The 19,763-nt window shown below is 42.6% G+C and overlaps 1 protein-coding gene and 1 pseudogene across 3 annotated transcripts in view; both read right to left on the reverse strand.

Annotated features, from left to right (window-relative positions):
* Nucleotides 1-7,706: 7,706 nt before the first annotated feature.
* On the reverse strand, nt 7,707-9,315 carry LOC311148738 (stonustoxin subunit beta-like; annotated as a pseudogene). The gene is made up of 3 exons: nt 9,295-9,315; nt 8,600-8,724; nt 7,707-8,303 (listed from the first exon to the last, which is right to left on the reverse strand). The product of its transcript is annotated as a stonustoxin subunit beta-like (transcript).
* A 5,911-nt stretch (nt 9,316-15,226) lies between these two features.
* The window catches only part of LOC311149217 (tripartite motif-containing protein 16-like), a 23,598-nt gene continuing 19,061 nt past the window's right edge, over nt 15,227-19,763 (reverse strand). For both annotated transcript variants that reach the window (XM_084186300.1, XM_084186299.1), the window contains 4 exons: nt 17,176-17,409; nt 16,914-17,073; nt 16,729-16,788; nt 15,227-16,497 (listed from right to left, as the gene is read on the reverse strand). In XM_084186300.1, coding sequence (XP_084042426.1) covers nt 15,986-16,497; nt 16,729-16,788; nt 16,914-17,073; nt 17,176-17,409 — 966 coding nt within the window. In that variant the 3' untranslated portion in view covers nt 15,227-15,985. The remainder of the gene's footprint in view (nt 16,498-16,728; nt 16,789-16,913; nt 17,074-17,175; nt 17,410-19,763) is intronic.

The following is a 19,763-nucleotide window of genomic DNA, read 5'->3' on the forward strand; positions in this document are numbered from 1 at the left end:
ATTGAGACAGATTACAGTATTGATACAGGTGACAGTATTGAGACAGATGACAGTATTGAGACAGGTGACAGTACTGAGACAGATGACAGTATTGAGACAGATTACAGTAGAGACAGATGACAGTATTGAGACAGATTACAGTATTGAGACAGGTGACAGTATTGAGACAGGTGACACTATTGAGACAGGTGACAGTATTGAGACAGGTGACAGTATTGAGACAGGTGACAGTAGAGACAGGTGACAGTATAGAGACAGGTGACAGTAGAGACAGATGACAGTATTGAGACAGGTGACAGTATTGAGACAGATGACAGTATTGAAACAGGTGACAGTACTGAAACAGGTGACAGTATTGAGACAGATGACAGTGCTGAGAAAGGTGACAGTATTGAAACAGGTGACAGTATTGAGACAGGTGACAGTATTGAGACAGATGACAGTGTTGAGACAGGTGACAGTATTGAGACAGATGACAATATTGAGACAGACTACAGTATTGAGACTGGTGACAGTATTGAGACAGGTGACAGTATTGAGACGGGTGACAGTATTGAGACGGGTGACAGTATTGAGACAGGTGACATTGTTGAGACAGGTGACAGTATTGAGACAGACAACAGTATTGAGACAGGTGACAGTATTGAGACAGGTGACAGTATTGAGACAGATGACAGTATTGAGACAGATTACAGTAGAGACAGATGACAGTATTGAGACAGATGACAGTATTGAGACAGGTGACAGTATTGAAACAGGTTACAGTATTGAGACAGTTGACAGTACTGACACAGGTGACAGTATTGAGACAGGTGACAGTATTGAGACAGACAACAGTATTGAGACAGGTGACAGTATTGATACAGGTGACAGTATTGAGACAGATGACAGTATTGAGACAGATTACAGTAGAGACCGATGACAGTATTGAGACAGATGACAGTATTGAGACAGATTACAGTATTGAGACAGGTTACAGTATTGAGACAGGTGACAGTACTGGCACAGGTGACAGTATGGAGACAGGTGACAGTATTGAGACAGGTGACAGTATTGAGACAGGTGACAGTATTGAGACAGATGACAGTACTGAGACAGGTGACAGTATTGAAACAGGTGACAGTATTGAGACAGATGACAGTATTGAGACAGACTACAGTATTGAGACAGATGACAGTATTGAGACAGATGACAGTATTGAGACAGGTGACAGTACTGAGACAGATGACAGTATTGAAACAGGTGACAGTATTGAGACAGATGACAGTATTGAGACAGATGACAGTACTGAGACAGGTGACAGTATTGAAACAGGTGACAGTATTGAGACAGGTGACAGTATTGAGACAGATGACAGTATTGAGACAGGTGACAGTATTGAGACATATGACAGTACTGAGACAGGTGACAGTATTGAAACAGGTGACAGTATTGAGACAGATGACAGTATTGAGACAGATGACAGGATTGAGACAGATGACAGTATTGAGACAGGTGACAGTACTGAGACAGATGACAGTACTGAGACAGGTGACAGTATTGAAACAGGTGACAGTATTGAGACAGGTGACAGTATTGAGACAGGTGACAGTATTGAGACAGATGACAGTATTGAGACAGACTACAGTATTGAGACAGACTACAGTATTGAGACTGGTGACAGTATTGAGACAGGTGAAAGTATTGAGACGGGTGACATTATTGAGACGGATGACAGTATTGAGACAGGTGACAGTGTTGAGACAGGTGACAGTATTGAGAAAGACTACAGTATTGAGACAGATGACAGTATTGAGACAGATGACAGTATTGAGACAGATGACAGTATTGAAAAAGGTGACAGTATTGAGACAGGTGACAGTATTGAGACAGGTGACAGTATTGAGACAGATTACAGTAGAAACAGATGACAGTATTGAGCCAGATGACAGTACTGAGACAGGTGACAGTATTGAAACAGGTGACAGTATTGAGACAGATGACGGTATTGAGACAGATTACAGTATTGATACAGGTGACAGTATTGAGACAGATGACAGTATTGAGACAGGTGACAGTACTGAGACAGATGACAGTATTGAGACAGATTACAGTAGAGACAGATGACAGTATTGAGACAGATTACAGTATTGAGACAGGTGACAGTATTGAGACAGGTGACACTATTGAGACAGGTGACAGTATTGAGACAGGTGACAGTATTGAGACAGGTGACAGTAGAGACAGGTGACAGTATAGAGACAGGTGACAGTAGAGACAGATGACAGTATTGAGACAGGTGACAGTATTGAGACAGATGACAGTATTGAAACAGGTGACAGTACTGAAACAGGTGACAGTATTGAGACAGATGACAGTGCTGAGAAAGGTGACAGTATTGAAACAGGTGACAGTATTGAGACAGGTGACAGTATTGAGACAGATGACAGTGTTGAGACAGGTGACAGTATTGAGACAGATGACAATATTGAGACAGACTACAGTATTGAGACTGGTGACAGTATTGAGACAGGTGACAGTATTGAGACGGGTGACAGTATTGAGACGGGTGACAGTATTGAGACAGGTGACATTGTTGAGACAGGTGACAGTATTGAGACAGACAACAGTATTGAGACAGGTGACAGTATTGAGACAGGTGACAGTATTGAGACAGATGACAGTATTGAGACAGATTACAGTAGAGACAGATGACAGTATTGAGACAGATGACAGTATTGAGACAGGTGACAGTATTGAAACAGGTTACAGTATTGAGACAGTTGACAGTACTGACACAGGTGACAGTATTGAGACAGGTGACAGTATTGAGACAGACAACAGTATTGAGACAGGTGACAGTATTGATACAGGTGACAGTATTGAGACAGATGACAGTATTGAGACAGATTACAGTAGAGACCGATGACAGTATTGAGACAGATGACAGTATTGAGACAGATTACAGTATTGAGACAGGTTACAGTATTGAGACAGGTGACAGTACTGGCACAGGTGACAGTATGGAGACAGGTGACAGTATTGAGACAGGTGACAGTATTGAGAAAGGTGACAGTATTGAGACAGACAACAGTATTGAGACAGGTGACAGTATTGATACAGGTGACAGTATTGAGACAGATGACAGTATTGAGACAGATTACAGTAGAGACCGATGACAGTATTGAGACAGATGACAGTATTGAGACAGATTACAGTATTGAGACAGGTTACAGTATTGAGACAGGTGACAGTACTGGCACAGGTGACAGTATGGAGACAGGTGACAGTATTGAGACAGGTGACAGTATTGAGACAGGTGACAGTATTGAGACAGATGACAGTACTGAGACAGGTGACAGTATTGAAACAGGTGACAGTATTGAGACAGATGACAGTATTGAGACAGACTACAGTATTGAGACAGATGACAGTATTGAGACAGATGACAGTATTGAGACAGGTGACAGTACTGAGACAGATGACAGTACTGAGACAGGTGACAGTATTGAAACAGGTGACAGTATTGAGACAGATGACAGTATTGAGACAGATGACAGTACTGAGACAGGTGACAGTATTGAAACAGGTGACAGTATTGAGACAGGTGACAGTATTGAGACAGATGACAGTATTGAGACAGGTGACAGTATTGAGACATATGACAGTACTGAGACAGGTGACAGTATTGAAACAGGTGACAGTATTGAGACAGGTGACAGTGTTGAGACAGGTGACAGTATTGAGACAGATGACAGTATTGAGACAGATGACAGTATTGAGACAGACTACAGTATTGAGACTGGTGACAGTATTGAGAGAGGTGACAGTATTGAGACGGGTGACAGTATTGAGACGGGTGACAGTATTGAGACAGGTGACAGTGTTGAGACAGGTGACAGTATTGAGAAAGACAACAGTATTGAGACAGGTGACAGTATTGAGACAGGTGACAGTATTGAGACAGATGACAGTATTGAGACAGATTACAGTAGAGACAGATGACAGTATTGAGACAGATGACAGTATTGAGACAGGTGACATTATTGAAACAGGGACAGTATTGAGACAGATGACAGTATTGAGACAGATGACAGGATTGAGACAGATGACAGTATTGAGACAGGTGACAGTACTGAGACAGATGACAGTACTGAGACAGGTGACAGTATTGAAACAGGTGACAGTATTGAGACAGGTGACAGTATTGAGACAGGTGACAGTATTGAGACAGATGACAGTATTGAGACAGACTACAGTATTGAGACAGACTACAGTATTGAGACTGGTGACAGTATTGAGACAGGTGAAAGTATTGAGACGGGTGACATTATTGAGACGGATGACAGTATTGAGACAGGTGACAGTGTTGAGACAGGTGACAGTATTGAGAAAGACTACAGTATTGAGACAGATGACAGTATTGAGACAGATGACAGTATTGAGACAGATGACAGTATTGAGACAGGTGACAGTATTGAGACAGGTGACAGTATTGAGACAGATTACAGTAGAGACAGGTGACAGTATTGAGACAGATGACAGTACTGAGACAGGTGACAGTATTGAAACAGGTGACAGTATTGAGACATATGACGGTATTGAGACAGATTACAGTATTGATACAGGTGACAGTATTGAGACAGATGACAGTATTGAGACAGGTGACAGTACTGAGACAGATGACAGTATTGAGACAGATTACAGTAGAGACAGATGACAGTATTGAGACAGATTACAGTATTGAGACAGGTGACAGTATTGAGACAGGTGACACTATTGAGACAGGTGACAGTATTGAGACAGGTGACAGTATTGAGACAGGTGACAGTTGAGACAGGTGACAGTATAGAGACAGGTGACAGTAGAGACAGATGACAGTATTGAGACAGGTGACAGTATTTAGACAGATGACAGTATTGAAACAGGTGACAGTACTGAAACAGGTGACAGTATTGAGACAGGTGACAGCATTGAGACAGGTGACAGTACTGAGACAGATGACAGTAATGAGACAGGTGACAGTATTGAAACAGGTGACAGTATTGAGACAGATGACAGTATTGAGACAGGTGACAGCATTGAGACAGGTGACAGTACTGAGACAGATGACAGTAATGAGACAGGTGACAGTATTGAAACAGGTGACAGTATTGAGACAGGTGACAGTATTGAGACAGGTGACAGTATTAAGACAGATGACAGTATTGAGACAGATGACAGTGCTGAGAAAGGTGACAGTATTGAAACAGGTGACAGTATTGAAACAGGTGACAGTATTGAGACAGGTGACAGTATTGAGACAGGTGACAGTATTGAGACAGGTGACAGTATTGAGACAGATTACAGTATTGAGACAGGTTACAGTATTGAGACAGGTGACAGTACTGACACAGGTGACAGTATTGAGACAGGTGACAGTATTGAGACAGGTGACAGTATTGAGACAGGTGACAGTATTGAGACAGATGACAGTACTGAGACAGGTGACAGTATTGAAACAGGTGACAGTATTGAGACAGATGACAGTATTGAGACAGACTACAGTATTGAGACAGATGACAGTATTGAGACAGATGACAGTATTGAGACAGGTGACAGTACTGAGACAGATGACAGTACTGAGACAGGTGACAGTATTGAAACAGGTGACAGTATTGAGACAGGTGACAGTATTGAGACAGGTGACAGTATTGAGACAGATGACAGTATTGAGACAGACTACAGTATTGAGACAGACTACAGTATTGAGACAGGTGAAAGTATTGAGACAGGTGACAGTATTGAGACGGATGACAGTATTGAGACAGGTGACAGTGTTGAGACAGGTGACAGTATTGAGACAGACTACAGTATTGAGACAGATGACAGTATTGAGACAGATGACAGTATTGAGACAGGTGACAGTACTGAGACAGATGGCAGTATTGAGACATATTACAGTAGAGACAGATGACAGTATTGAGACAGATTACAGTATTGAGACAGGTGACAGTATTGAGACAGGTGACACTATTGAGACAGGTGACAGTATTGAGACACGTGACAGTATTGAGACAGAGGACAGTAGAGACAGGTGACAGTATAGAGACAGGTGACAGTAGAGACAGATGACAATATTGAGACAGGTGACAGTATTGAGACAGATGACAGTATTGAGACAGGTGACAGTATTGAGACAGATGACAGTATTGAGACAGATGACAGTATTGAGACAGACTACAGTATTGAGACAGATGACAGTACTGAGACAGGTGACAGTATTGAGACAGGTGACAGTATTGAGACAGGTGACAGTATTGAGACGGATGACAGTATTGAGACAGGTGACAGTGTTGAGACAGGTACCAGTATTGAGACAGACTACAGTATTGAGACAGATGACAGTATTGAGACAGACTACAGTATTGAGACTGGTGACAGTTTGAGACAGGTGACAGTATTGAGACGGGTGACAGTATTGAGACGGGTGACAGTATTGAGACGGGTGACAGTATTGAGACAGATGACAGTGTTGAGACAGGTGACAGTATTGACACAGACAACAGTATTGAGACAGGTGACAGTATTGAGACAGGTGACAGTATTGAGACAGATGACAGTATTGAGACAGATTACAGTAGAGACAGATGACAGTATTGAGACAGATGACAGTAATGAGACAGGTGACAGTATTGAGACAGGTTACAGTATTGAGACAGGTGACAGTACTGACACAGGTGACAGTATTGAGACAGGTGACAGTATTGAGACAGATGACAGTACTGAGACAGGTGACAGTATTGAAACAGGTGACAGTATTGAGACAGATGACAGTATTGAGACAGGTGACAGTATTGAGACAGATGACAGTACTGAGACAGGTGACAGTATTGAAACAGGTGACAGTATTTAGACAGATGACAGTATTGAGACAGACTACAGTATTGAGACTGGTGACAGTATTGAGACGGGTGACAGTATTGAGACGGGTGGCAGTATTGAGACGGGTGACAGTATTGAGACAGACTACAGTATTGAGACAGATGACAGTATTGAGACAGATGACAGTATTGAGACAGGTGACAGTATTGAGACAGGTGACAGTATTGAGACAGGTGACATTATTGAGACAGATCACAGTACTGAGACAGGTGATATGATATGTGTTATGTGTCATCTATTGGTCTAAATGTATATACTGGTACATAGATTACTGTAAATAGCTGATTAATTGTGTCAATCAATTCAATAGTAGAGCAATTCCAATGTCATGATTTTAACTTTTATTTTGAAAGATCACATTGATTCAGTAAGTGATTCAGAATACTGAATTGTTTGGATTCATACATGTACATGGGTTATTTAAATATTCTCATCTGATCATACATGGATCAACAATGATCCCAGTTTCTGATTTGACTGGTTTGCCAGTACTACAGTTTACATCAAGAGAAAAAGAGACACATTTACAGAGGATTGCAACAGCCAAGAGGTGATCAGGTAGACAGTAAAAGTCTGAAGCCTGAGTGTCAGTCTGTATGTGCTATCATGCCATCTGTTTAGCAAGACCACTAACAGATCTGGGACCAGGCTACAAAGAATGTGCTATGTCTGAACATAATTTTTTATTTTTTTACAATAATGTTAAAAAGGGGAATTGAACCAGATCATAGGCCTACTGGAAGACTGTTAATAACCCAGAAGCTCTCCATCAATATGTCTGAAATGGTTGAAATCATCTGTATCTACTGGTAATTATTGAGATATGATTTTGTACCAATCCCAAACCCAGGATAGAGGGGCTGAGTGAATGTGGTCTGGACTCTGTGGAGGAGGGTCATTGTGTCAGAGACACTGTAGAAGGACAGAGTTCCTGCCCTGTGGTCCAGGTTCACTCCTACTCTGGAGGACCAGGGGACAGATATTTCTGTTTTATTAGCATTGTGCCAAAACCTACAATGGGGGGATAGCACTCCAAAGTCCAGGACTGACTGTTACCTAGAAATGTAGACTCTGGGACCTTTCCTTTCCTGATGATCCCTTTATATGACACTGCTATTTCAACCCATCCACCGCTCCACTCTACCTCCCAGTAGCAGACTCCAGACAGGCCCTCTCTACACAGCACCTGTCTCCAGTAGGAACATCTCTCTGCATGGTCAGGATAGGGCTGAGCTTTATCAGTGGCTGTCACCTTCCAGTTTACCTCAGACAGCCTGAGTTCTGGATAAGCTGTATTCAGATCCAATGTCAGCTGGAGGACGTCTGACTGATGAACAACAAAACCCAATAAGTAAAAGAAAGAACATGTATGTTGTCTTTGAGAGGGTGTTTGAATATCACTGACAGAGGGACAACTCTTCTTTGGTCTTCAGCTCAGGAGCTATTTGGAATTCTGTCACTATTTAAAATTCAATGTAAATGAATATTAAGAGAAGAACGTGTTGGGGTTTTGAGACTAAAACACATTACACAATAAGCAAAAATAGACAACTGCTCAGCAATATACCTCAAATAAGTTGATTACATTCCATGAGAAATATACCACATATTTTAATAGAGGTTAAAAAACGGCATATCTTGAGCTCATATGTGTGCACTCCCTACCATTTTTAGACATAATTCCTATCTCCTTCACATTTTGTGCAGTTGATCTTTCAGTTCAGGAGGATAAAACGTGATGCCGTCAAAGGAGAGGTGTGAGTTGGCAGGCAGGATGGGAGAGGCCACAGGCTCAGGAGGGTCATAGAGAGACTTAAGACCCTATAGGGAGAGATGAGAGAACTGTTAACAAATGAAGACTTCCAAAGCTCAAACACATTCCACTAACATGGGGAGAAAGGCCAGATATGACACTTTGAGAGACATATTCTACTGTTGATAGACCAAGTGATGTCACCTGGAGGAAATGGATGTGATCCTCTGTGTGTGAGAGCTGCTCCAGCTCAGTGCTTCTCTTCCTCAGCTCAGCTATCTCCTGCTCCAGTTGCTCCAGGAGTCCTTCAGCCCGTCTCACTGCAGTCTTCTCCTGGCCTCTAATCAACCTTTTCACCTCAGTGAGTATTCTCTCAATGGACCCGATCAGTTCAGTAAAGATTGTTTCAAACTTACTAACTTCTGCCTGTACAAAGCACTGTTAATTCACAGAGAGAGAGGAGGGGGTCAATTTCAACCTGCTGTTACTAGACTCCAGGCAACCTGTTCCCCACTGTAGGGCTCTTATTGTCTCTGTTGAGCAGTATCTGAGTATTTAATATATATTTTGTGTAAGTGATGTCAAAAAGGTTTACATGTGACTTTGTTTACATGTGACCATGTTGTCTGCACCCAAACCAAGGGCTGGATTCTATCCATATCGAGAAGTATCACGGAAGATCCGCATTAAAATGTCAAATACATTTTCGACATGTGCAGCGTTTACTGTGAATGCAGTCTCCACGAGCGCGGGAACATTGCCTTTAAATTTAAACTATCTATAACGCGGATCATCCATGATACTTCTGCTATACAGACTGAATCCAGACTCAATTTAGATAAGAAGTCTGTCCTGATAAGAACATCTGCTAATTAACCCAAAGTTTTTACGGTATACAGTTGATAGAATAATTATTAATGACTAATTATTACACCCTGAAATTGTGTGAAATGTGTTAGAATGTGTGAGTGTAGGACCAGTAAAGACTATGACATTGAACTACTATTTAGCAATGTGAGTAAGAGTTAGGCCAGACAACAAAGGACAAGGAGAACTGTCTACAGACAAAGAGAAACCAAGATAAAGAGGCCTCCCAATTTAGGGAGGAGAGAAACTGTTAGGCTTTTTAAGGAGTATGAAACATGGTGCAGAATATTGTGAGAAAGGTGATAACTGAGGAATTCAGGGAGTAGGCTATGATAAGAAAGTGTGTATGTATGTGTGTGTGTATGCATGTGTGTGTGTATGTGTGTATGTATGTGTGTATATATGTGTATATGTATGTGTGTATGTGTGTGTGTGTGAACTGATGGTCAGGAGAGCAGTTTTAAAGTGGAAAACTACAGCCCGCCTACAGAGGGGAGGGATTTTTGTATGACGTATGAGTATAAAAGATGGACTCTGAAATTGTGATGGCAGAATTCTCAATGAATACATCTCTGACTATGCAGACCGGGACTCTGTTCGTTTCTTGATCCTTTTGGGAGACGCACAGAGACACTGAAATAGTTTGTTAAATAATTCACATAACAACAGTAAATGTCCAACACTCAACTTCAGAGTCCCGAGCCTGTCTCAGCTCCTGCATCTCCTTCTCTCTCTCCTGGATTGTCTTCTGGGATTGCTGCTGACTCTCTCTTAATTGCCTCTGCAGAGAGAAAATGGTCAATTTTCCATAATGATGATAAAAACCATGGTTCCACTAGGTGATCTTCTTCAGTCAAGCAGGGGAACTAATACATCTGAACATATTTGTTGGACCTCGGACCCCTCGGATACTATCTTGAAAAGTTTAATTTTTCTACATTTTGGGATTATCAATAACACCAGTGAACTGAACATCAGACATGTATAGTAAAGTGACGTTTAAGCATCCGATCATTACCTGTTTCATCCAATCTTTACCTGTTTCATCCAATATTTACCTGTTTCATCCAATATTTACCTGTTTCATCCAATCTTTACCCGTTTCATCCAATCTTTACCTGTTTCATTCAATCTTTACCCGTTTCATCCAATCTTTACCTGTTTCATCCAATCTTTACCCGTTTCATCCAATATTTACCTGTTTCATCCAATCTTTACCCGTTTCATCCAATATTTACCTGTTTCATCCAATCTTTACCCGTTTCATCCAATCTTTACCTGTTTCATCCAATCTTTACCTGTTTCATCCAATCTTTACCTGTTTCATCCAATCTTTACCAGTTTCTCAGTCCTTTCTGCTGCAGCTGACACTGTATCATGGCCTTTATGTTCATGCATTGTACACAGCATACAGATACACTGCTGATCGGTACGACAGTAAACCTCCAGCAGTTTGTCATGATGAGAGCAGATCTTCTCCTGTAGTTGTGCGGTGGCTTTGACCAGCTTGTGCTTCTTGAAACCAGGAAATTCATAGTGAGGTTGGAGGTGAGTCTCACAGTAAGAGGCCAGACACACCAGACAGGACTTGACAGCTTTGAGTTTTCTTCCAGTGCAGCTGTCACACCCCACATCTCCAGGTCCAGCATAACAGTGAGCAAGAGGAGGAGCCTGGAGTCCTTTCTTCTTCAGTTTCTCCACCACTTCAGCCAGTAGAGTGTTTTTCCTCAGAACAGGCCTTGGGGTAAAGGTCTGTCTACACTGGGGACAGCTGTAGACACCTTTCAGATCATCCTGATCCCAGCTTTCTTCAATACAGCCCATACAGTAGCTGTGTCCACAGGCAGTAGTCACCGGATCCGTCTGTCGCCAATTGGATTGAAACTAGGATTTTAGAATATTCACATGAAAATCTTTCGCCAATTGAATGGAAACAGATTTTCATGCCAATACTCTAAAATCCGCTTAAAAACAATATCCACATCTATAAAAAAAAGTCACTTGTATTGTAAATAAGAACATAATATTTTTAAGCGACTCCAGAATTACACAATACATTATTTACCATTCAATTCTATTGGGAACAACATCATCTGAAACACAACCAAAACACACTGCAAATGCATCCAACAAGAGTCCCAAGCTTGATGTAGTCATAGCCTGCTAGGAATATGGGACCAAATACTAAACTGTTGACTAAGTGTAATACACTATAAGTGAATTTGTCCAAATACTTATGACACCTTCTTATATTTGTATTTGATCCCATTCCACCTATTCCACTCCAGCCGTTACCACGAGGCCGACCTCCCCAATTAAGGTACCACCAACCTCCTGTGCTAGATAAAGTACATTCATTTCTAAACAGTAAAACAGATATGTATGAAAATACCCTCAAATAAAAGGTGGCATTCTGTACTGTTGCCTTATATAAAATATTTAATATCAAATCCAAAATAGTATAGAGCCAAATAAAACATTTTAGCTTCACTGTCCAAATACATTCAAAAACCAAGGGGGAGTCAAAATTATTCCCAAGATGTTGAACTAAAACAGCTTGGCCATGAAGAAGTTTCAGTAGATTAAACTACTTCCTATAAAGCTATGTGGTGTATAATGTAGCTGGAGTGAAACTGTTTCAACATGCCCAACCAAAACCCCTCCTCTCCACCCCACAAACCTGATCAGTCAGAATAGACCTTTGGCTCCTCAGATAGCCTGATCAACTACCACTGATCAATGGCATAACACATCTTTGTTCCACAATTAACCAAGAACTCTACTTGATCAAAAGCACCAAGTCTTTTGTCTCACATATACAGTAGCCCAATGCACTACCCCCAGGGCCACAACAAGCCCCTCACACCTGGGTCCACACACACACACACACACCCACACACACACACACACACAGACACACACACACACGCACACTATAATTCCAAATGGTTGCACATAGTGACTCTTTCCACTTTGTCCTATCTACATCAAATTGGTTCAGTAGTTATCAGTTTTGAGCAGTTTGATTAAGTGATTATATTGTTAACAAATTACAATTCAATCATATAAAAAGTAAAGTGAATATTGCATTCTGAAAAGAAGATACTGAGATTGAATACAGTGGGGAAAAAAAGTATTTAGTCAGCCACCAATTGTGCAAGTTCTCCAACTTAAAAAGATGAGAGAGGCCTGTAATTTTCATCATAGGTTTACGTCAACTATGACAGACAAATTGAGAAAAAAAATTCCAGAAATTCACATTGTAGGATTTTTAATGAATTTATTTGCAAATTATGGTGGAAAATAAGTATTTGGTCACCTACAAACAAGCAAGATTTTTGGCTCTCACAGACCTGTAATTTCTTCTTTAAGAGGCTCCTCTGTCCTCCACTCGTTACCTGTATTAATGGCACCTGTTTGAACTTATTATCAGTATAAAAGACACCTGTCCACAACCTCAAACAGTCACACTCCAAACTCCACTATGGCCAAGACCAAAGAGCTGTCAAAGGACACCAGAACAAAATTGTAGACCTGCAACAGGCTGGGAAGACTGAATCTGCAATAGGTAAGCAGCTTGGTTTGAAGAAATCAACTGTGGGAGCAATTATTAGGAAATGGAAGACATACAAGACCACTGATAATCTCCCTCGATCTGGGGCTCCACACAAGATTTCACCCCGTGGGGTCAAAATGATCACAAGAATGGTGAGCAAAAATCCCAGAACCACACAGGGGGACCTAGTGAATGACCTGCAGAGAGCTGGGACCAAAGTTACAAAGCCTACCATCAGTAACACACTACGCCGCCAGGGACTCAAATCCTGCAGTGCAGACGTGTCCCCCTGCTTAAGCCAATACATGTCCAGGCCCGTCTGAAGTTTGCTAGAGTGCATTTGGATGATCCAGAAGAGGATTGGGAGAATGTCATATGGTCAGATGAAACCAAAATAGAACTTTTTGGTAAAAACTCAACTCGTCGTGTTTGGAGGACAAAGAATGCTGAGTTGCATCCAAAGAACACCATACCTACTGTGAAGCATGGGGGTGGAAACATCATGCTTTGGGGCTGTTTTTCTGCAAAGGGACCAGGACGACTGATCCGTGTAAAGGAAAAAATGAATGGGGCCATGTATCGTGAGATTTTGAGTGAAAACCTCCTTCCATCAGCAAGGGCATTGAAGATGAAACGTGGCTGGGTCTTTCAGCATGGCAATGATCCCAAACACACCGCCCGGGCAACGAAGGAGTGGCTTCGTAAGAAGCATTTCAAGGTCCTGGAGTGGTCTAGCCAGTCTCCAGATCTCAACCCCATAGAAAATCTTTGGAGGGAGTTGAAAGTCCATGTTGCCCAGCGACAGCCCCAAAACATCACTGCTCTAGAGGAGATCTGCATGGAGGAATGGGCCAAAATACCAGCAACAGTGTGTGAAAACCTTGTGAAGACTTACAGAAAATGTTTGACCTGTGTCATTGCCAACAAAGGGTATATAACATAGTATTGAGAAACTTTTGTTATTGACCAAATACTTATTTTCCACCATAATTTGCAAATAAATTCATTAAAAATCCTACAATGTGATTTTCTGGATTTTGTTTTCTCATTTTGTCTGTCATAGTTGACGTGTACCTATGATGAAAATTACAGGCCTCTCTCATCTTTTTAAGTGGGAGAACTTGCACAATTGGTGGCTGACTAAATACTTTTTTCCCCCACTGTATGTATCCAAATTTAAAGATGAAATTGGAGCAGTGAACAAGTGACTATTGTGCATTTGTTTGTTGTACTCATTTAATTGAAAATGTGTTTATATTTTTGAAACATGAGACATTTTGAGGATCTGATTTAAATTGTTGTGCTTAGAGTTGTGAAAATGTTCCACATACTAAATTCACATCTCTGGCCATTAACAAAACATAATTGAAACTTTAAAAGTTTTTAATGTTTCTGAAAAGACCACAACCCACCCCATCAAAACAAATGATAGTCCCACTAAGCCCAAACCATATGGGATGGCATATCGCTGCAGAATGCTGTGGGAGCCTTGCTGGTTAAGTGTGCCTTGAATTCTAAATAAATCACGTGTCACCAGAAAAGCACCCCCACACCATAACACCTCCTCCTCCATGCTTTACGGTGGGAAATACACATGCGGAGATCATCCGTTCACCCACACCGCGTCTCACAAAGACACGGCGGATAGAACCAAAAATCTCAAATTTGGACTCCAGACCAAAGGACAAGTTTCCAATGGTCTAATGTCCATTGCTCATGTTTCTTGTCCCAAGCAAGTCTCTTCTTCTTATTGATGTCCTTTAGTAGTGGTTTCTTTGCAGCATTTCGACCATGAAGGCCTGATTCACACAGTCTCCTCTGAACAGTTGATGTTGAGATGTGTCTGTTACAAAAACTTTTGATAGGTAGTGTACGTTAAAATCTCCAATCTACACCCTATTCCCTATGTAGTGCACTACTTTTGATCTGGTCAGAACAGGGAACAGGGTGTCATTTGGGACAGTAAGTAATTCCCCTGTGTATGAATTCTCTCTCTATCTTATCTGTCTTCTATATTATGTTCTCCTCTCCTCCTCTCTTCTCTCCTCTATTCACTCTATTCTATCATCCACACCACATGCCAGCTTCAACACAATCCATTTACAAGTTAAAGACACACCTTGGAATAAATAGCAAAGGAAAACTACTACTAGATGTATTTTTTATTTCCCATCACCATAAATCATATTTAATAACTGAACAGTAGCAGACCTAACTTCATCTGTTCCAGACTCTGGGTAGTGGATTAAAAAGACCATAAATCTCCCATGATATTAAAGTACAATTCTGAACATTACTGATATACTGAGTGGCAAGTCAAGATATGTGCTGTTTTTATTGTTTGGTTAATAGCACCACCTGCTGGACAGGTTTAATATTGCTTGACTGAGCAGTATGGGAGAATAAAAGTTGCCAAATCGGAATCCCGGACATCTCCATTCAACATGCTTTTTAGTCTAGGACTAGGCTTCATATGTCATATAGTTTAAGTAGAAAGTAAGTGATACCAGCTTGTAGTGGGCTGACTAGTCCTTGGGAATTGTTATTTTGTTCCTGGACCATTTTCCATGCAGCTCCAGGTGACAGAGAACACATCAATTAGGGCCGAGACTACAAGCTGTTCAATGATACTGAGGAAAATTACATAGAGACAGAGAACCAATTGATAAAACATATAAATGGTTATGAAAGCCAATAATATATACATCAAAAGCATACATCATGATTAATGTGAATATATAAGATTAAAACATTGCACTTAAAAAAATATGAATGCATTACATTTGAATTCATTACATCTTCTGAAGATCAAATCAGTCAAATCATTGTACATAAAACAAAGCAGAATGAATCATCACATCTGGGGACCATCAACACCAGCATGACTAGTATCTATGTGGACCCTACTACAGTTTAACCAGCTCAGCAGTACCAGAGAGATAAAACCCAGGATAGAGGGGCTGAGTGAATGTGGTCTGGACTCTGTGGAGGAGGGTCATTGTGTCAGAGACACTGTAGAAGGACAGAGTACCTGCCTTGTGATCCAGGTACACTCCTACTCTGGAGGACTGAGGGCCTGATACTTTAGTCTCAACATTTTTGTGTCTGAACCAATAACCACCACTAGAGCACTCTAAACTCCAGGACTTGTCATTCTCTCCAAATCCACCATCTGTCCCTGTTCTGCTGATGTCTTTATATGAGACTGCTGTATAAACACACTCCCCACTCCACTCCACCTCCCAGTAACAGCATCCAGACAGACCCTCTCTACACAGAACCTTGTAGTGGTTTGTGAATCTGTCTGGATGGTCAGGATATGGTTGGACTTCGTGTGTATCGGTCACCTTTCTGTTCCCTTCAGACAGAGAGAGGTGTGTGTATGCTGTGTTTGGGTCCAGTGTGAGCTGACAGGAATCTGGGAGAAGAGCAGAGACCAATGAGGGGAGTTAGAACAATAAGTTAAGTCAGATACTGTATCTACCCGGTATTTGATTAGAGCACAGCAGAGATCAAATCAGAGAAATATGAGGAGTCAGATAGATACTCAGTCTTTGATTAGATCTACTATTGCTATATATTTCTAGAGGGATTGTTAGGAGTGTCAGTAAAAAAAGACTGTTAGTTACTTCAGATTAAAGAGACTCACATCGTAAGAACTGTTCTCTGGTCTTGGGATCTGGAGGCAGTACAACATCCACTATATTCACTACAGACACACAAACACATTCACAGAGAGAGGGAATGTTATCATCATACCATATTCCACATGTATATGACTAATAGGGAACTTTCAATGGTCTAAAGTTGATGTTCTTATTATTTTCAACACACCTGTAGTGGAGATCTTGGTCCATTCTTCTTTAAGGAAGTCTTCTAGTTTCTCTTTCAGTTCAGACACAGTCTTACTCACATCTCCAAAGTAGTGAAGAGGATGGACAACGATGCTGGGTAAGTCTGAAGATACACTGATACTGGAGAGAGACTGATAACTCTGGAGAGAGAGAGAGAGAGAGAGAGAGAGAGAGAGAGAGAACGGAACAAATTGTTTGAGAGTTTTAATGTCATATCACATCTATCAAGGCAGTTTAGTTACCTGGAGGAAATGGATGTGATCCTCTGTGTGTGGGAGCTGCTCCAGCTCAGTGCTTCTCTTCCTCAGCTCAGCTATCTCCTGCTCCAGTTGCTCCAGGAGTCCTTCAGCTTGACTCACTTGAGCCTTCTCTTGGGCTCTGATCAGCTCCTTCACCTCAGAGCGCCTTCTCTCAATGGAGCGGATCAGCTCAGTAAAGATCTCATCACTGTCCTCCACTGCTGCCTGTGCAGAGCGCTGTTAAGAGAGAGAGAGAGAGAGAGAGACTGACTTGTCTTACTTTAATGAGCCATCCTCATTACACTAACAACCCCCCTCCTAAAAACACATTGCGTGCCACCACAACCTCCACACAATCACATTATCCAGTACCCAACACCACAGTACAATACACCATCCAGCACCACATTACAACCGTACATCCAACCCCTCCTCTCCAGCCGTACAGACAGCCCCCCTGAGCCCCCATACCTCCTGAAACATCTCCACACTGTTGATCATTTTGTACAACTCAAACTCAACCCTAAGGCGTCAACAGTAATGGCATTACCCTGGCAACACAGAAAAAACATGACAAACAGTCTGTCATTGCAGATAACGGACACCCCTCCCCAACTCCCAGTTCAACCCGAGACAACCAGCTACTGGCTCCATGTAATACCCTCCACTGGAGGACCCCTGACCTTTCCAGCACTGGGTGCTTATAGAGCACCCTCCACCTATACCCTGCCATGCTCTCAGCCCCCACAACCCCCTGCTACTGATGCCCCTTCACTCCCGCTAAGCTCCTGATGTGTCTAACCTTGACACTGAGGGTGTACAGCACCTTACCCCCCACCTCCTCAAACTCCCCCAGGCTCAGAGTGTTAAAAGTCAGTAAGTCCTCCGGACTCTCCTGCCAGTCCCCAATCTCTGCTGTCACTTGCAGTGGTGGAAACGGTGGTGGCCTCTCCTCAGGCTGCTCCAGCCCCCTCCTCACTGGGTCAGGCAGAGCCTCCTGGACCTCCCCCAGTACTCAGCAGCTGCCAGGCCCTCAGTACTGCAGCATAGAAATCAGAGACCCCTGCTGTATTGAGTCTCTCCGGCCGCATGATGAAGAGCTGCTGATGCAGCCCCTAACCACCAGCCCTCCTCAACAGAGCACATGCTGGTTCCCTCCAGCCCACCTCCGTACGGTACAGTATCCTCTGTGCTGCCTTCAGTCAGAACGCTGCCACCCTGCTCTCCAGGTCCACCAGGCCTTGTCCCACCTCCTTGACAAGCAGGTACAGCAACGCCGCCCTCAGCCAGTGATGCCCCAACCAGAAAAAAATTAACTAACTTGCGCTGCAGATCCGCAAGCAGACCACCAGGGGGTTGAGAATGGCTAATTTATGCCATAGGGAGGATGCCGCCAAGTTGTTGATGATCAGCACCCTCCCTCTGTATGACATTTGGGAGAGGAGCCACCTCCACTTCGTCAGCCTCGACAGCACCGCTTGTGACACTCCTTCCCAGTTCTTCCTAACTCACCCCTCCGAGCCCAGATACACCCCAAGCATCTTGAGCCTCTCACAGCCCCACTGCAACCCCCCTGGAAGCTGCGGAGGCGCCCTGTCCCTCCATGCCCCACATAACAGAGCCTCACTCTTGCCCCAGTTTACCTAAGCAGAAGACGCCCCCTCGTACACCCTCAAACTATTAACAGAAGTTACCCACCCATCAGGCTCCCTCATCTCCCCCACAACAGAAGTTACCCACCCATCAGGCTCCCTCATCTCCCCACAACAGAAGTTATCCACCCATCAGACAAACATAAAACAAGGGATTTTCTTGGTTTCCACACTCTGTTTTTCCAACCCCAAAAAGAAAGAGCTGGGAGCATCCATCTCTCCCAACATGTTAAATCTAGCTCTGGGCTTTCCCTACATCCCACCATTGACATAGAGACTCAAACTCCACCTTCTGCTGTCCCCACCTCTCCCAAAAGCCTTGGAAGTTTGAGCAAAAAGAGCCATCTTGTAAGAGCTTTACATGGAATTTCCAACAGGACACCTGCCTGGGCCCTGGTGAAACAGAGAACTGAGCCCTGTACTAGGTGCACACAGATTTATGAAAGCAAAGATAAGGTCATTGATTTTGGCTCTAACCACTAACAACCTACCCTTACACACCTCTTTTGCTACCCCTGCACTAAGATTTGTGCCATGGCTCAGCACCTGCGGCCCCTTCCACCAGACCCCCAATACACTGTGTGTCTCATGCAAAAAAATCTCATGTAAATGTTTTTTCCCCCAGTCTCTGTCACCGTTCATGTTAAGGAAGTCTAACCGTGTAATCTCCATAAGAGGTGGGAGGGAAATCACCACCATCAGAAACCAGTAGAGAAGCCCATAAAGCCGCCATGCCAGAAAAAAACATCAATTTAAGCAGATTCTGAAGACATGCCCTTAACAACCCATGACCCATTTTCTCAGCCTATACCGCTTCCTGGGTGAGAGGACACTAAACCCCTCATTCTTCATCATGTGTTGTACTGACCTTACAAACCTTCCAGGATCAATAAAATAAGACTCCAGCAGAACCTTATTTTTCCCATTTAGTCTCCATCA

The sequence above is a fragment of the Coregonus lavaretus genome, assembly GCF_964263955.1.
Source record: "Coregonus lavaretus genome assembly, chromosome: 21".
Classification (NCBI taxonomy): domain Eukaryota; kingdom Metazoa; phylum Chordata; class Actinopteri; order Salmoniformes; family Salmonidae; genus Coregonus; species Coregonus lavaretus.